Source organism: Aquila chrysaetos, chromosome 17, assembly GCF_900496995.4.
Source record: "Aquila chrysaetos chrysaetos chromosome 17, bAquChr1.4, whole genome shotgun sequence".
NCBI lineage: Eukaryota > Metazoa > Chordata > Aves > Accipitriformes > Accipitridae > Aquila > Aquila chrysaetos.
This window is the reverse complement of record NC_044020.1, coordinates 6,796,764-6,810,288: the sequence shown is the minus strand read 5'-3', so window position 1 is coordinate 6,810,288 and position 13,525 is coordinate 6,796,764. Positions and strand designations below refer to the sequence as shown.

Sequence of the window (13,525 nt, the reverse complement as noted above, 5' to 3'; positions counted from 1 at the left end):
AGCTAGAGATCCAGATTTATACTGATGCCAAATTCTCTCTGTGGTCTCCGTGACACAAAATCAAACTGAGGCTTTCCACATCCAGAGAACGTGTCCAAAAAACCTCAGTTTATTTGATATTATAGAACAAGCCTTCCTCAATTGCTCTTTGCTTAGAGTAGTTCTCTTCGTGTGGTAAATTAGGTGTCCACTGGAGCAAGCACGTGAACTTAGGTCTCTAACATGACTACAGATTGCCTTAATGGTAGGCAGTAGAATTCCTTCTGCTTTCCTTCCATCTCACCTCCCCATCCTCTACATTTTTATAAGACATTTTGAGCATTTTCTCCAGGATTACCTCTTCCAAGCCGAAGAATGGTCCATCTTAACACACAGGAAGCCAAGGAAAGATGGCAGGAGGACGAAGCAAGAAACTCCAGACAAACCTCAAACATAAAAAAGAAACATGCAAGAGGTGGAATTAGTTTCAGATCTCCCATAAGGAATATAGAAACATTATATCATGCAGGGATGAGGTGAGGTTAGGAAACACAAAGCCCAGCTGGAGTTGAATCTGGTGAGGGATGTAAAGAGCAACAGAAAGGGCTTCTACAAGTATATCTGCAGCAGAAAACTGGAGGAAATGTAGGCATGCTGCTGAATGGGGTCATGGAAAAGGCTGAGGAATTCACTGACTTCTTGGATGGAGAAATGGGACAACAGGAATCTCGTAAAATTCAGCAAAGTGCAAAATCCTGCACCTGAAGACGATTAGCCCCATGCACCAGTGCAGGCTGGGGGGATCCAGCAGCTGAAAAGCAGCTTGGCAGGAAAGGCCTGCTGGCCTGGGGGTACTGGTGGACAACAAGTTGGCTATAAGCCGGTAATCTGCCCTTGAGGCAAAGATGGCCAACAGCATCCTGGGCTGCATTAGGAAGACGATTGCAGGCAGATGGAGGAAGGTGATCCTTCCTTTCTGCTCACCACCGGTGAAACCACATCTGGAGTGCTGCAGCCAGCGCTGGGCTCCCCAGTACAAGGACATGGACATACTGGGGCAAGTCTAATGAAGGACCATGAAGATGATTTAGGGATTGGAGTGTGTGAGATACGGGGAGATGCTGAGAGAGCTGGGACTGTTCAGCCTGGAAAAGAGAAGGCTCAGAGGGATTTTATCAATGTGTATAAATACCTGATGGTGAGAATAAAGAAGGTAGAGACAGACTCTTCTCAGCAGTAGCCTGTGAAAGGACAAGAGGCAGTGGGCACAAATTCAAATACAGAAAATTCCATTTAAATGTAAAAAGTTTTTTTTTTTACTGTAGGAGTGGTCAAACACTAGAACAGGCTGCCCAGAGAGGTTGTGGATTCTCTGTCCTTGGAGATATTCAAAGCCTGAGTGGACACAATACTGAGCAACCTGCTCTAGTTGACCCTGCTCCGAGTAGGGTGTCGGACTATACAATCTCCAGAGGTCCCTTCCAACCTCAGTGATTCTGTTCAGTAACATGTTCGTTATTCCAGACACAGTTCTGATTGAGGCAAGGCTCCTGTGTACAACTTCTTGTTCCCTTTTTGGCAGAGAGAGGAAAAACATTTCTATCTTTTGATTCTGCTTTCAGGATAACATTCAGCCCACAGGTATTGTGGGACATGAGTGAGTCCTTGTGCTTTCTTCAACACATTTCCCTGCCCTACTTCTCCTGTTGCTCAAGGAAACTTACTGAAGCATCACAGCTCCCTTCTGGCCCCAGCTTCTGTCTTACAAGGAGATAGGAAAGACCAAATTATATACATTAGTTTTTAGTTTTTAGTTTTTAGGCAGAAGCACAGGATAAGCTTAGGGCATGAGGGGCAGTAAATGCACTGCAGGTGCTCTTCCACTCCAGCTCTATGGAAGAAAAGTCCTTTAATTTGGGATTAGATCCCTCACCCCTTGCTCTGCCTCATCAGAGCAAAATTGCTACACAGGACTACCGTGAATCTAGGAGTCTCTCCCATTTATGCTCACCTGCTGGCCGTTTGCTCCTCTCTTCCACTGACCAATACTGTGAGACAGCAGGGGCGCCATGGAGAAACGGGCTGCGTACCAAAGACCTTAACCTTAAAGATGTGTTAATTTCATCTACCAAAATCTTGCTACTGAAAGATTTTCATGTCATGCCGAAAATAACAACTTCTTTACTGAGGGTGGAAGTCTGGTAATGTGACAAATGCTGAATCTGTTTCTCTGGAGAGAAATTGCTAGCAGAAGACTCTGTGATGGTGTTGTAGGAGGAATTCAGAGCAAAACGGTTCTGGCTGGGTTTTGTTGGTGCCCTCAGCCACAGGACTACGTTCTTCCTCATTTCTGTGAGTTGGGTTCCTTATGTAAAAAACTATTTCTCCTTGCTCCATGTTTCCTAAATGCTATAATTTATCTTTATTTGTGTTATTCCACACAAATATAAGCAAGATTCCATAATCTCAAAACTGATATATTAGAAAGCGCAAAACCTGAAATTCCTTTCCTGTATTCTCAGGCAGCCTAGTGGGCCGTGTAGCATAGCCTAAGAGAGCTCTTCTGAAACTGGTGGTGTAATACAATTTTATATCAGCTTAGGATACGGAACTAAGCCATTAGTGGGTGGGAATTATGCTGGGCTCAACAGTCCTCTGTAATAACTTTAGTTTCTTCAGCTGTTAGCACCTAAAGGCTTTAGTAAACTGCTGGAATGTAAAGAGCAATTTGCAGAAATTAATCAGGAAAGTCTTTGTACAGCCCATCTTTGCCATTTAAGTAGTAAAGAGTGATGTGTTCTCTGTTTTCTGCATAATGACATCATTGCTTCTTTGCTTCATGTTTTCAGTCTGGTTCCTGGACAAATATGTCAAGGCAATATGAAATTCAATTTTCTCCACCCAAATTTGGTTTTTTATCTATCTTTAACTCTATTTAATCAAGATAGCAATGCAGAAACTAATGATGTATCAGAAAGTACTGAGAAAATGTGCTTGAATGGTTTGCCCACAACCCAAACAGGCAGTAGCATCATAAAGCCAATATCGCATTAGTGATGGGGTGGAATTATTATCAAACTGTGTATGCACTTGATAGCAGTATTGGATGATACATTTGTAATAGAAAGCCCATTCTGGTAACCTTTGACTTGTTTCCTGCCCAGGGATAAAGACTGGTAATTGGAAGAAAGTTACAACAAGCAACAGTGACCAGCAAGTTTCATTTATGAAATTCCTTCTTCCTCAAGTTCCTTGCAGCTAACACAGTGTTTCATAAAAGGGGCTAAAATTCAGATTTGGTTACAAAGCCTGCCTTTGTAGGACACTAGAGACACAAGAATCGAGTGAAATAATTTTGTTTACTTAGATTTAAACCAAGAAATATGAACTAATGCGAGAGTCAGAACCAAATTGAAAAGTCTGAAGTACAAGACTTAAACACTGTACGAAATTCATGTCATCATCCAACACACATTCCATTTCTAACCCATCAGTTTTGGGATTCATTCAGGAAATACTTAAAAACAGGCCTTTTTTTTTTCATTTTTTATGGGTTCTATTGAGAATGTTTCTAACACTCTTGTACAAAACATAATGATGGTAATCTGTGTCATCTTGTGAGATGTTCTTGAAAGACAGCACTTGTTAATTAACAAATTAATAGATATTTTCCTTCTATGAGTTCATTTTAATTGTCTATTTATGTCAGAGTATTTAGTGTGTGCCAGTCTACCACTTCAAGGAATATTTCTTTAATACTGATAGTTGGAGTTTTTTTCTCTGTCAGTAAACGTAAGAGGAAAGTACTAAATGCTGCACAGTGATATGACTGTAAATGGATCCTTTATTTTTACTTCCACATTTTAGCTATAGCCTGCTCAATAGAAATTTTGCTGTTGATTCCGAGTCTGTAAGTGGGATCAGCCAAACTGGCTCCACTAAAGTCAACAGCGTATCCTGCTTTATTGCACGCCATGCTCAAACTCGACAACTTCAGCGACAGCTGAAATAGTCCACATAATTGTAAATGGTATCCAAAATTGTTACAAAGCAGCCAGTTCGGATACTGAACTTCCAAACTGGAGGATTTTTCTAGTCACTGTACTTGACAGGTGTTAAGTGCTATGTTTTATATTTAGTCATTTATGTTTAAAGCTGACATGGATAGTTTTGTGAAAGACGTACTTTGAAGACTTGACACTAGTGGTTGTGGATGGGAGTAGAGATTTGGTTTAGATACATCAAGTGGTAGCTGTCACCTCTTTTACCCAAATGTAACCATTTTGCCAGGCCTTAATTGCCTTCGGCAAGGGCCAGGTTTAAGTTTAAGAGGGTCCATTTGTTGTTCAAGTTCCACCCAAAGCCCTGGGAAAATAATATTGAATTTTCTCATGTTCAGTGAGCTAATTTTCCCCATTTGCAAACACAAGTCAAAAGGATTAATAAATAACATTTTAAATAAAGGAAAAAAAGAAAACTCTTGACAAAATAGTGAAGCAGGGTAAAAGACAGCACCTAGCATACAGCTACAGCAATAACAATTTCACGGTCTGCTGCTGGAGCGGCAGTGCTCGCTTTCCCCTCCTAAGATAGCCCTCGCTCAAAATTTAGGACTCTTGTGTCTGGCAGGACAGCAAGGCCTGGTCAGCTTCAGCTTTCCCACACACCAGGTAAAAAACTGTTTCCCAAAGACCCCTTTTCTTCTTTCTAACCTTTGTACCCCATGCTGAAAGTAAATGCCTTAGATAAGGCTAACGCTCCTCAGGCACACTTAAAAAGTCTTAACTGAACTCAACTCCTCTACACTCTTACAGGTCCAAACTTTCCTTTTGTATGCTAAAAAGCTCCCTTTCAAACAGAAATGTTTCTCAAATACGATGAAACAGCATATGCAAAACAAACATGTTTTAGGCCTATCTACCAGTCCTTTCCTTCCTTGTCCCTTTGCTCTGCCAGTTGTCAGCCAGACTCCTTTTCTAGTCTGACTTTCTTTCCCCTGAGGAATTCTTGTGGTGGGGGAGAGTGCCAGAGATTTGCTTTCACTTTGGGCCTCAGCCACCAGCATTACCCAAAGTTAATGTATATTTAATACGATACAGCCAGTAACCCTTTCTGCCAACCTCTCATCATGCGCCAGCTGAAGAATGCTGCTAAGTAATGTCGTCTAACTAAATCTCAAAGCCCACGTATAAACTCCTGATTAGCGGTGGGTGAGATTACTAGGGATGTATGTATATACCCATCTGTTTCTTTGCCAGCTGGAATTTCTCCATGCTGTAAGTTATCTACGGAAGCAGGCTCCAGAGAACCTTCTGTTTTTGCAGTACGTACGTAAGGCAATGCTACCGAAGGGTTTTTCCTGGGAGCTTCATTTCCTACCTCAAGCAGTCATGTAACACTTCTGTGCGTGGTTAATTGATGGTCGTGATTTACTGGGTAAGTTACAGCATTTCAGTGATGGGAGTAAGGCTATCTTTGTGTGCATAGCTGTACATGGAACGATTTCATGGTTTAGGTTTCTTCAGGAATACACTACCATTTCCATGGAAGTTTGGGTTTTTTAATTTGCTTTTTCTTTCATGGATCAGCAGAGACAAGGAAGACTGGGTGTAATGAAGTTTCCTTTCTTGGAAGGTCTTTTTTTTTTTCCTTACCCCGCCCCCCCCCCCCCCCCCCCCCCGCCCCTCCACACCTCTGGTATTTCTTTAATTGGTTAAGTAAGATTTACATTCACCAGGTAGTATAAAGGTTGAAATGTTAAGGGAACGAGAGGGAAGTGATCGAGAAGGTCTTTCTGAGGATGACAGCTCTGCCTTGTAATACAATACTATTTCTCATGGGAGTGGGTGGGAGGCCTGCCTGAATTTCCTCTTCCTGTCCTGCCAAATTCCCCAAATTGCACAACTGTGTATTCTCCTTACACAGTGGTACCCTTGGCATCCCTAGTAAATCTGCAGGGAAGCAGTGAAGCAGCTGGAGGCTTGAAGGTGGACCAAAATTGGTAGAGGACAGACTTGGTTAGCCAAAAAACAAAACAAACCGAAAGCCACGAACTGAATTTACTAACTCTCCCATGTATAACAGAACAACACAGTACAGATTTAATAACATACACTGTTTTGTTCTAAATGCACTCCATCTAGGAAAAATAAGTTTATCGGGATAAGCAAAGGACCCACGGGGAGTTCATCAGTTCAGTTTCAAGTCACAAGATGTGTTTTACTTGTCTTTGGAGCCTTCTTGTGCAAGATTAATGTGAAACTGCTGAAATGCAAACTAACAAAAAGACATATTTTTACCGGTTGGTGCTTTTTCCACTGTGCCATTATTTTCATCGGGAGGCCCCATCACTGCCTTCCCCATCACCCCTGCCTTAGGCTGACAGGAGTATGAGGTACTTCTTGGCTTCGGTGAGGAAATGAAAGAATGACTATTGGAAGAGCAGCGTGACCAGTGTACCTCATAAGGATGTAACCCTGAAGGCTTTTGCTTTGTCACTACACTGAATCAGAAAAGAATTTGGACCTCCTTAGAGGGGAGTGTCAAACATGGCCACCCTGGGGTAGTTTTTGCCAGAGTAGGGAGGGAAAGATTCGCCTCCTTTGGAAAAAGATTTCTGCTTCTTAAAAGTTCAAGTAGCCAAATTCATTACTTTCGAAGCTTTGCTAAGCTTCACTGGAGCCTACCCTAGCCGTGTATGCCGGCTGACTGTCATTAAGACAATAAAAAAGCAAGTATACCCACAGAGGTTTTGATAATCCTGCTTTTACTGTGTGTGTACAACACCTTAAATAGGCTCAGTGCTGTCGCTGGGATTGCTCGAGAGATCGGGTACTACTCAGCGTGTGTAAGGGTGGGAGAATCTGGCTCCAAATGGTTTCTTTTTCTCTCCTTGCTACAGGAACTGGAAAAGACAAGGGTGTGTGGGCGGGCCTGGAGTCCCTCCAAGGAAAGTGTGAGGCCTTGGGCAAAACAAATCCATCAGGTCTCTCATTTCTTCCAAATATAGGTCTGTTCTGAGCAATAGCCAAACTCAAGTCTAAACTCCACATTCAACCGTTTCAGAGGGAATACATGAAAAAGACCCTATGGCCTACAGAGTCCATCTATAGAAAATATTGTGATAGCTCTTCCGCTCTGCCATTATCTTCCACTTAAAAAGAAAGAAAAAGAGAAAGAAAACACACAAAACTGGAGCACATGGTTCAATTTTCACTGTAAAACAACTGATTGATGAAAATAATACTTCTGAAAACAATCTGTTGTGAGCTATCAAGCATTTTTGCCTATGCACCAATTGGCAGGAAGTGGACAGATAAATTATTACAATATGTAACAAAACAAATTGCTCTGAAGAGAAATGGTATTTGTGTGTGTGTGTGTGAGAGAGAGAGAGAGAGAGAGAGAGAGCAGGAGAAGTAGAATTAAATCCATAAAAGTATGCTGAGAGATCATCCTCCATCACAGCAGAAATGTACTGGAGGCAAAGGAACTCACTTCAGCCCTGTCCCTATCTGAATCTCTAGCAAAACAGGGTTTATGATATGCAAGTGTTTTCCTGGAGTAGAGTAGAAGAATCCTGGACTTAAATGAAAAAAAGAAAGAACTTGGGATGTTCCTGCTGTTGAGAGGAAGGGGTCTCATAGCCATTTTTGTCAAGATACTTCCAAATTTTTCAGGCATCACCACATTTTAATAAAACGCAGCAGTTGCAGCATCTCCCCAGATCTTGAATACTCTATTACTGCCCATGGGAAAATTTTCTGAAGTGCTTATAGACATGAAGATTTAAGAGACAAAATCCCATTAACTTTCAATAAGACAGTTTCTTTAGAGCCTGGCACGTGGACAAATTACAGTGAGATAAGCTCTGTATGAAGTAACTGCATGTGAATTGCTCTGTTGTGACTTTCTGTACATGCTGCTATCCCACAGTGACCAGTTAAGGCAGAGACGATGACTCCTGTTCCATCAAGAGCCAAACCACCTCACATTTACCTCAGAGTTCAGACCGTGTACACTGGCAGTTAGTGGACAGCAGTGGACAAGCTTGCTGTCTGCCACGTGCTAAGATACTTTTCAAAAAATAAGTAGAGCTTCTAAGCTGCGCAGGGTAAATCGACCTTGACATTTGTGGGTGTCACACAGCTTGAAGCCATAAGATCCACATTGCCCTGCTTATGCCAAACCCGTAACCTGCATCGACCCCAGCTGTTTGCAGTGCTGCTGAGAGGAGAGGGAACCCTTCTAGGCATGAGCCTCGTCGTCTTTTCCTGAACTAGTCTCTGCTTGTGGGTAGGAGAGGAAGGAACGGGACACGAAGAGCATCAAAGTCTGGAAAAGGCCGTTATGGGATTGATTCTGGGAAACATGACCTGCAGAGTGTAGATAAATTTCAGACATGTCTCAGAGAGGGACAAGATGAGGCAAGATGAGTTGGAGCACACATCTGATATTGTTTCCATAGCAAAGCTATAGGGCTGCTAGTGGGTGATCTCAGGTTTTACACTAGATGTTCTGTTGATTTGGCCTTTTGGTGTTATTACTACAATCATCACAACATCAATAGGAAACAAAGATTTTTAAAGGTCTCCAGGAGTATCCGAATCCCATGAAAAACCAATGGGACTCTATTTCTTAAAGGCTTCTTTGAAAATCCTTTCTAACACCCAAATTTCCTCCCCAGAATCCAAATTTCCCTTTCAAATTAAGCATCCTTGTATGTGGCAAAGCCAGAGTATCATGGGCCTATTATTTTCTGCTTTTTTTTAGCCAAGGGACAAATATTCTGTGATCTCAATATGACAGGAAATTATTTTGCCATATTTGAAGGCTACTGAATGAGATGAGTGTCTAAAAAATAAATAGTGAGCAGAAGTACAGGGTTCCTCTTACAAACTCTTGCATTTGCACATTGTAAGGGAACCATTCATAGTTTGTGAGCACAATAGCTGATAGTAATTGCTAGCAGAAATGAGTTAGCTGCAAGGGTTGCTGACAGTAGGCAGCTAGCCAACCTAAAAGACTGTGATCATGTCATTTAGGCGGCAAGTAAAAGACTGTGTGGCTGAAGAGTTACTGTGCTATTTTGTGACAGATAACTTGAAAAGGTGGCAGGTGAATAAAAAAACCTGTAAGAGTCCAATAATAACAGATAAATACACTCCAAACAGCTGTAGCCCATCTCACCTACCAAAAATTGGAGTAATTTGGTCTTGTTTGTCATTGAAACAGACTCAATAGGAACTCATTAATGTGGCTAAGTCAGCAGCCTAAATTACAGTGAAAAGATCAGCTTGACAGACCTGTTTTGTGGGTTAAAGATTTTCGCATGCAACTACAACTTCATCACTAAATCTTCAAGTGCTGTCTTGATACCATCTACGAGTATCTCAGTGCCAGGTGAGATGTACTGCTGTAGTTTTAAGAGAGGTTTTCAAGGGCCAAGCAGAGGTTTTTCAGTTCCTCTCTCATTTGACAGAGTGCCCTCTTGACTTTCTGAGGTGCGTTCATAACCTCTATGCTGCTGGTGAAGGGGTCGTAGCGCAGAGAAAAAGGCTTCTTGATCTTCATCACGTAGTTTCTGTGGGGAAGAAGACAGAGCTGCTAGTTCAGAAGCCATTTCCCGAAGCGTAAAACCTGCAGGACCTAATTTTTCAGCGTGTAGGCGTGGACTTATGGGGGAGCAGAAGCTGCCGTGACACCTCCTCGCTGTTAGTCTCTAACGTTGTCTGGTGCAGTACATCCTCCCCACGGCTGAACTCCTTGCAGCCCAGAAGATCTGCAGTGCCTGCTTTACAGCGTGGCTGGCTCAGACCCGTCTGTGCTCTCACAGCTCTACGTTAACACAATTCAGAGTTATTACAACCACAAGCTGAGGAATGCAGGAACACAGACTGCTGCCTTCACTTCCAAGAAATAACCCGGAGTAGCTCTTTCTGTGTAAAATTCTAAAAACCTGTTGATGCTAGGCATCCTGGGCTATTTTGCTGTCTCTATTAAAAGAAAAAACATGATTGCTTGCCATTTTTGACAATGTTTCCATTAAGTACATGCTGGTAGGAACCCCCTGTACTGATGTTGCCTTATGTTTTCCGTTCTAACAGATTCTTGTGCCTTCGGTTATTTTGAGCAGCTTTGGCTGTGCAATTATCTTGAAAAAACGTATGAAAAAGCTTCGAGTCTGAGAATGGTGTATTCCTTGTCCTTGTAAGTTCTTTTCAGGTCTGCCTGGGTCAAATGCTCTTGAAAGTCCTCTCTTTTCTGCCAGTGAATTCTCAGCCACGTTTTTACACACATTAATAATTTAATGTGAACCTTCAGATTTAAGATGAGGGGCCTAATTTGCCATTGCTGTAACCCCAGCAGACTGCTGCTGGGGAAGAGGTGGGGGGAGTAGGGAAGAAGTCTGGCCCAGGTTCTCTTCCTCTAATAAATTCCTCATTTCAGCTCCTACATGCTCCCCAGTAGCTCCACAACCAGCCTCATGCCTCCAGCCAGAATTGGTCATGTTATTCTAACTGTTGGAGATGAAGGCCAGAATTTAAACCGTGCTTACTTTAAAAAAAAAAAAAAAAAATCCTTACTGCATAACATAACAAAGAAATGCATTTAGAAACACCTCAAGCTAATTTGAAATAATGTTATTTAGGTTGCAGTCAGCTACTTTGTAGAAATTAGATTGCCTGTGAATGCTGATTCTGCATTCTTGTGCAGATATAATCAGAGGAGAAAGGCAATCTTGTTTTTAAGACCCCTGCTGATCCATGTTAATTCCTCAGTCTGCTATAAAATTTCCCTGTGACCTTGGGTAAATCAGTTCTTCACAACCTCCTATTTGTATGGACTAGCACATAGGCACCCCAACCGTGGGATCGCGCTCTACTCTGACTATTCAGTTACAGAATTTACTTCAGAAGTGGCTAAAATGAGGCATTGCTAAAATGAGGCGTGGGACAGGGCATAACAATATGTAGTTATGATTTTCCGTGAAGCTTTTCTGAGATAAACAATCTCATGTCTAACTTTGTTGTAAAAAAGGCGCTGTGCAGATGAAGTGCGCAGGGAGGTAGCCTGGCATGGTGATTGCAGCAGTGGTAGAGGTATCTGAGATTAGGATTCAAGCCCGTGTGCCCCCCTCAATGAAAATACCCACAAACACTTTACTTACTGAAGCTTGGACTTGGCATCTTCCAAATTTTCTGCTATGAAATAGACAGGCTGGAAGGCTTGATCCTGATAGGGGTGAACTGCAGTCACTTCTGGATCAAAAGGCTTGTACTCTGGCTTGTTTGATAAAGCGTACTTTGTAACGGGAACAACACAGGTTAGAGCAGGTGAATGAACATAGCAAGAATTAGTGCCTACTGGGCTGTGAAATGCTCTTTGTGGAACAATTAAACACAATATCAAGTCCTGTTCTTTCACAGGTGAAAGCTGCTTTTCACGATTAGCAGTTAATAAACGAAATAATAAATAATTTTTAAAAAGAAGAATAAGGAAAAAAAAAAGAAAGATATATTTCCTGTATTACAGTGATGTACAATTGGGTACCGTAGCCATGTTCTCAGACAGGGAGGGGAAAGGCTATGCCACCCCCCAAAATCTGAATATCTAAAAGAAAAAATAATATCATGCTGCTTTTTTCAGCTAATATCATAGATGATTCAGAGTCCTGTGCAGCACTATTTCAAAGTCCCCAGCCCCTGTCACAAATCTCACATTTCCTGCCGCACTGACGAACAGACAGAATGCTCCTGGTATTTTCTGCACAGCTCCCGTGCCAGTTAAGCAGCCTAAAAGCTTCCCTGCGACCCAAGTTATAAATATTCACTATACTCTGTGTGTGTGTGTTTGTGTTTTGGGCCCGCAGAGGTTCTTCTGTATGTTCTTCTCAGGTTCTTCTACGTTGTCTCCTCAGGCAGACAGGAGGATTGTGGAAGTCACTTATGTCCACACCGCAGTCCATAGGCACATCTATCATTTGTTTACACGTACTGGAGATGCCTTTAAACCAGCCAGCAACAGAACTGGTGACAGTGTGACTGCATGGGTATTGGTGTGGGTTGCTTAGGACTTGCACAGGGTCCTGGGAAGGAGGCGCAGCTCAGGCTTAAAGCGAGTTGCTGCACAGTTTGCCTGCCCCTGAAACCCAAGTGAGGTAGTTTAAAGGTAGGTCAGCTCCGGTGACATTTGAACTGCACCGTAGATGTGCCTAAAAGCTGGTTTGGCCTCCGGCTGGCCAGGTTGGTGCGTGCCATGGCCACTTTGGTGAAGTGTCCTGGGTACAAACAAAAAGGAAAAAGCCAACACATCCCAGTCAACGTCGAGACCTTTCTTTCCACCTTCAGCCTGGACAGTGGGCCCTGTCCACCTAGGGACAGTCTTTTGGTACCCAGCCCTTCTTTGAGATCTGCCTGATTGTCTTTCTCTCCTCTCCCCCAGTCTTCAGAAGGCTCCCTTCGCTATTTTATGATCCAAATGCCAACTCCCATGGTACTTGTAAATAACTGATAAGAGTGGGTGACACCGCACAAGACTTTCAGCTCAATCTGCTAACTGGAAAAATTCAGACAGCACCCTTAAGCACTTTTTTAGGTATTTCACTGAACTGAGCCTGAACTCTCCATCACTGGAGGCCTGCCTTAACCAGTAGGCCAATTTGCTGGAGAACTGGTGCAGAAATTAATAGAGGGCTTTTTTAAAAAAAGAGAAGAACAAGAATATAAAATGCTAAAAGATGGTGTTTTTCCTGTTCTTCATTTGCAGTGTGTAATTGAAGAATAAACCTTGGAGAGCACTCATACAACCTAAGATGGATGGTATACACAAACATGAGGCTGCTCTTATAATCTTAGAAGCTCTGGGGACTAATGGGAAAAGATTTCAGAAACTCAAAACCTGACAGGGGTCCCGCTATGCTGTCAGTGTTGAAGCAGAACTGAAATCCCATTGATTTCAGTGGAAGTTCAGCTTGAAACCGGATGGCCTTAAAGGCCTCTACAAGTTAAGTACTTGTTGTGCTGCAAGAAAAGCATATGTAGCACTGAGTGCTGCCAGAACTGTGGTATGAGCCATAAGATTTTACAGTATGTAGGACAGAGTCCAGCTGAGTGTTAACAGGAGAAGCATTTTGGATAATGTAGAACAGCTGACAGAATACAGTGAAATAAACAGTGCAATACCGAGAGCTGTTGGGGAGGAATTCTTACAGTTCAGAGGAGGCAAGGTTGGCCAGCAGTCAGACCCATTACAACTGCTCAGTTTAGACTTGGGTATGGTTATCCCATCCCTTCCGATACCTAGCCGCTGTCACTGAATCATTTGTTAGACAACATGGATTCAAGCGCAAGTCTCACGCAGAGGGTGTCTAGCTCTACCTCTCATCCTCTGCCTTTCGCCCAAGTTACTCCCTGAGTTTGGGCAGGATCAGCTCATCCACAGAAAATAACTACCTGAAGCTGAGTTCAAACTGGTCAGAGTGGGTGCTGTGGAGAAGAGGAAAACATTTTGAAGATTTCATAGTCAGGATGTGGTTCCCTGGATT

The 13,525-nt window shown here is 42.6% G+C and overlaps 1 protein-coding gene across 1 annotated transcript in view; it reads right to left on the bottom strand.

Moving 5' to 3' along the window:
• Window positions 1-5,991: 5,991 nt before the first annotated feature.
• LOC115352761 (tyrosine 3-monooxygenase-like) overlaps window positions 5,992-13,525 on the bottom strand; it is a 36,480-nt gene continuing 28,946 nt past the window's right edge. The window contains exons 11-12 of the mRNA XM_030041379.2: window positions 11,150-11,283; window positions 5,992-9,562 (exon numbers count right to left, since the gene is read on the bottom strand). Coding sequence (XP_029897239.1) covers window positions 9,403-9,562; window positions 11,150-11,283 — 294 coding nt within the window. The 3' untranslated portion in view covers window positions 5,992-9,402. The remainder of the gene's footprint in view (window positions 9,563-11,149; window positions 11,284-13,525) is intronic.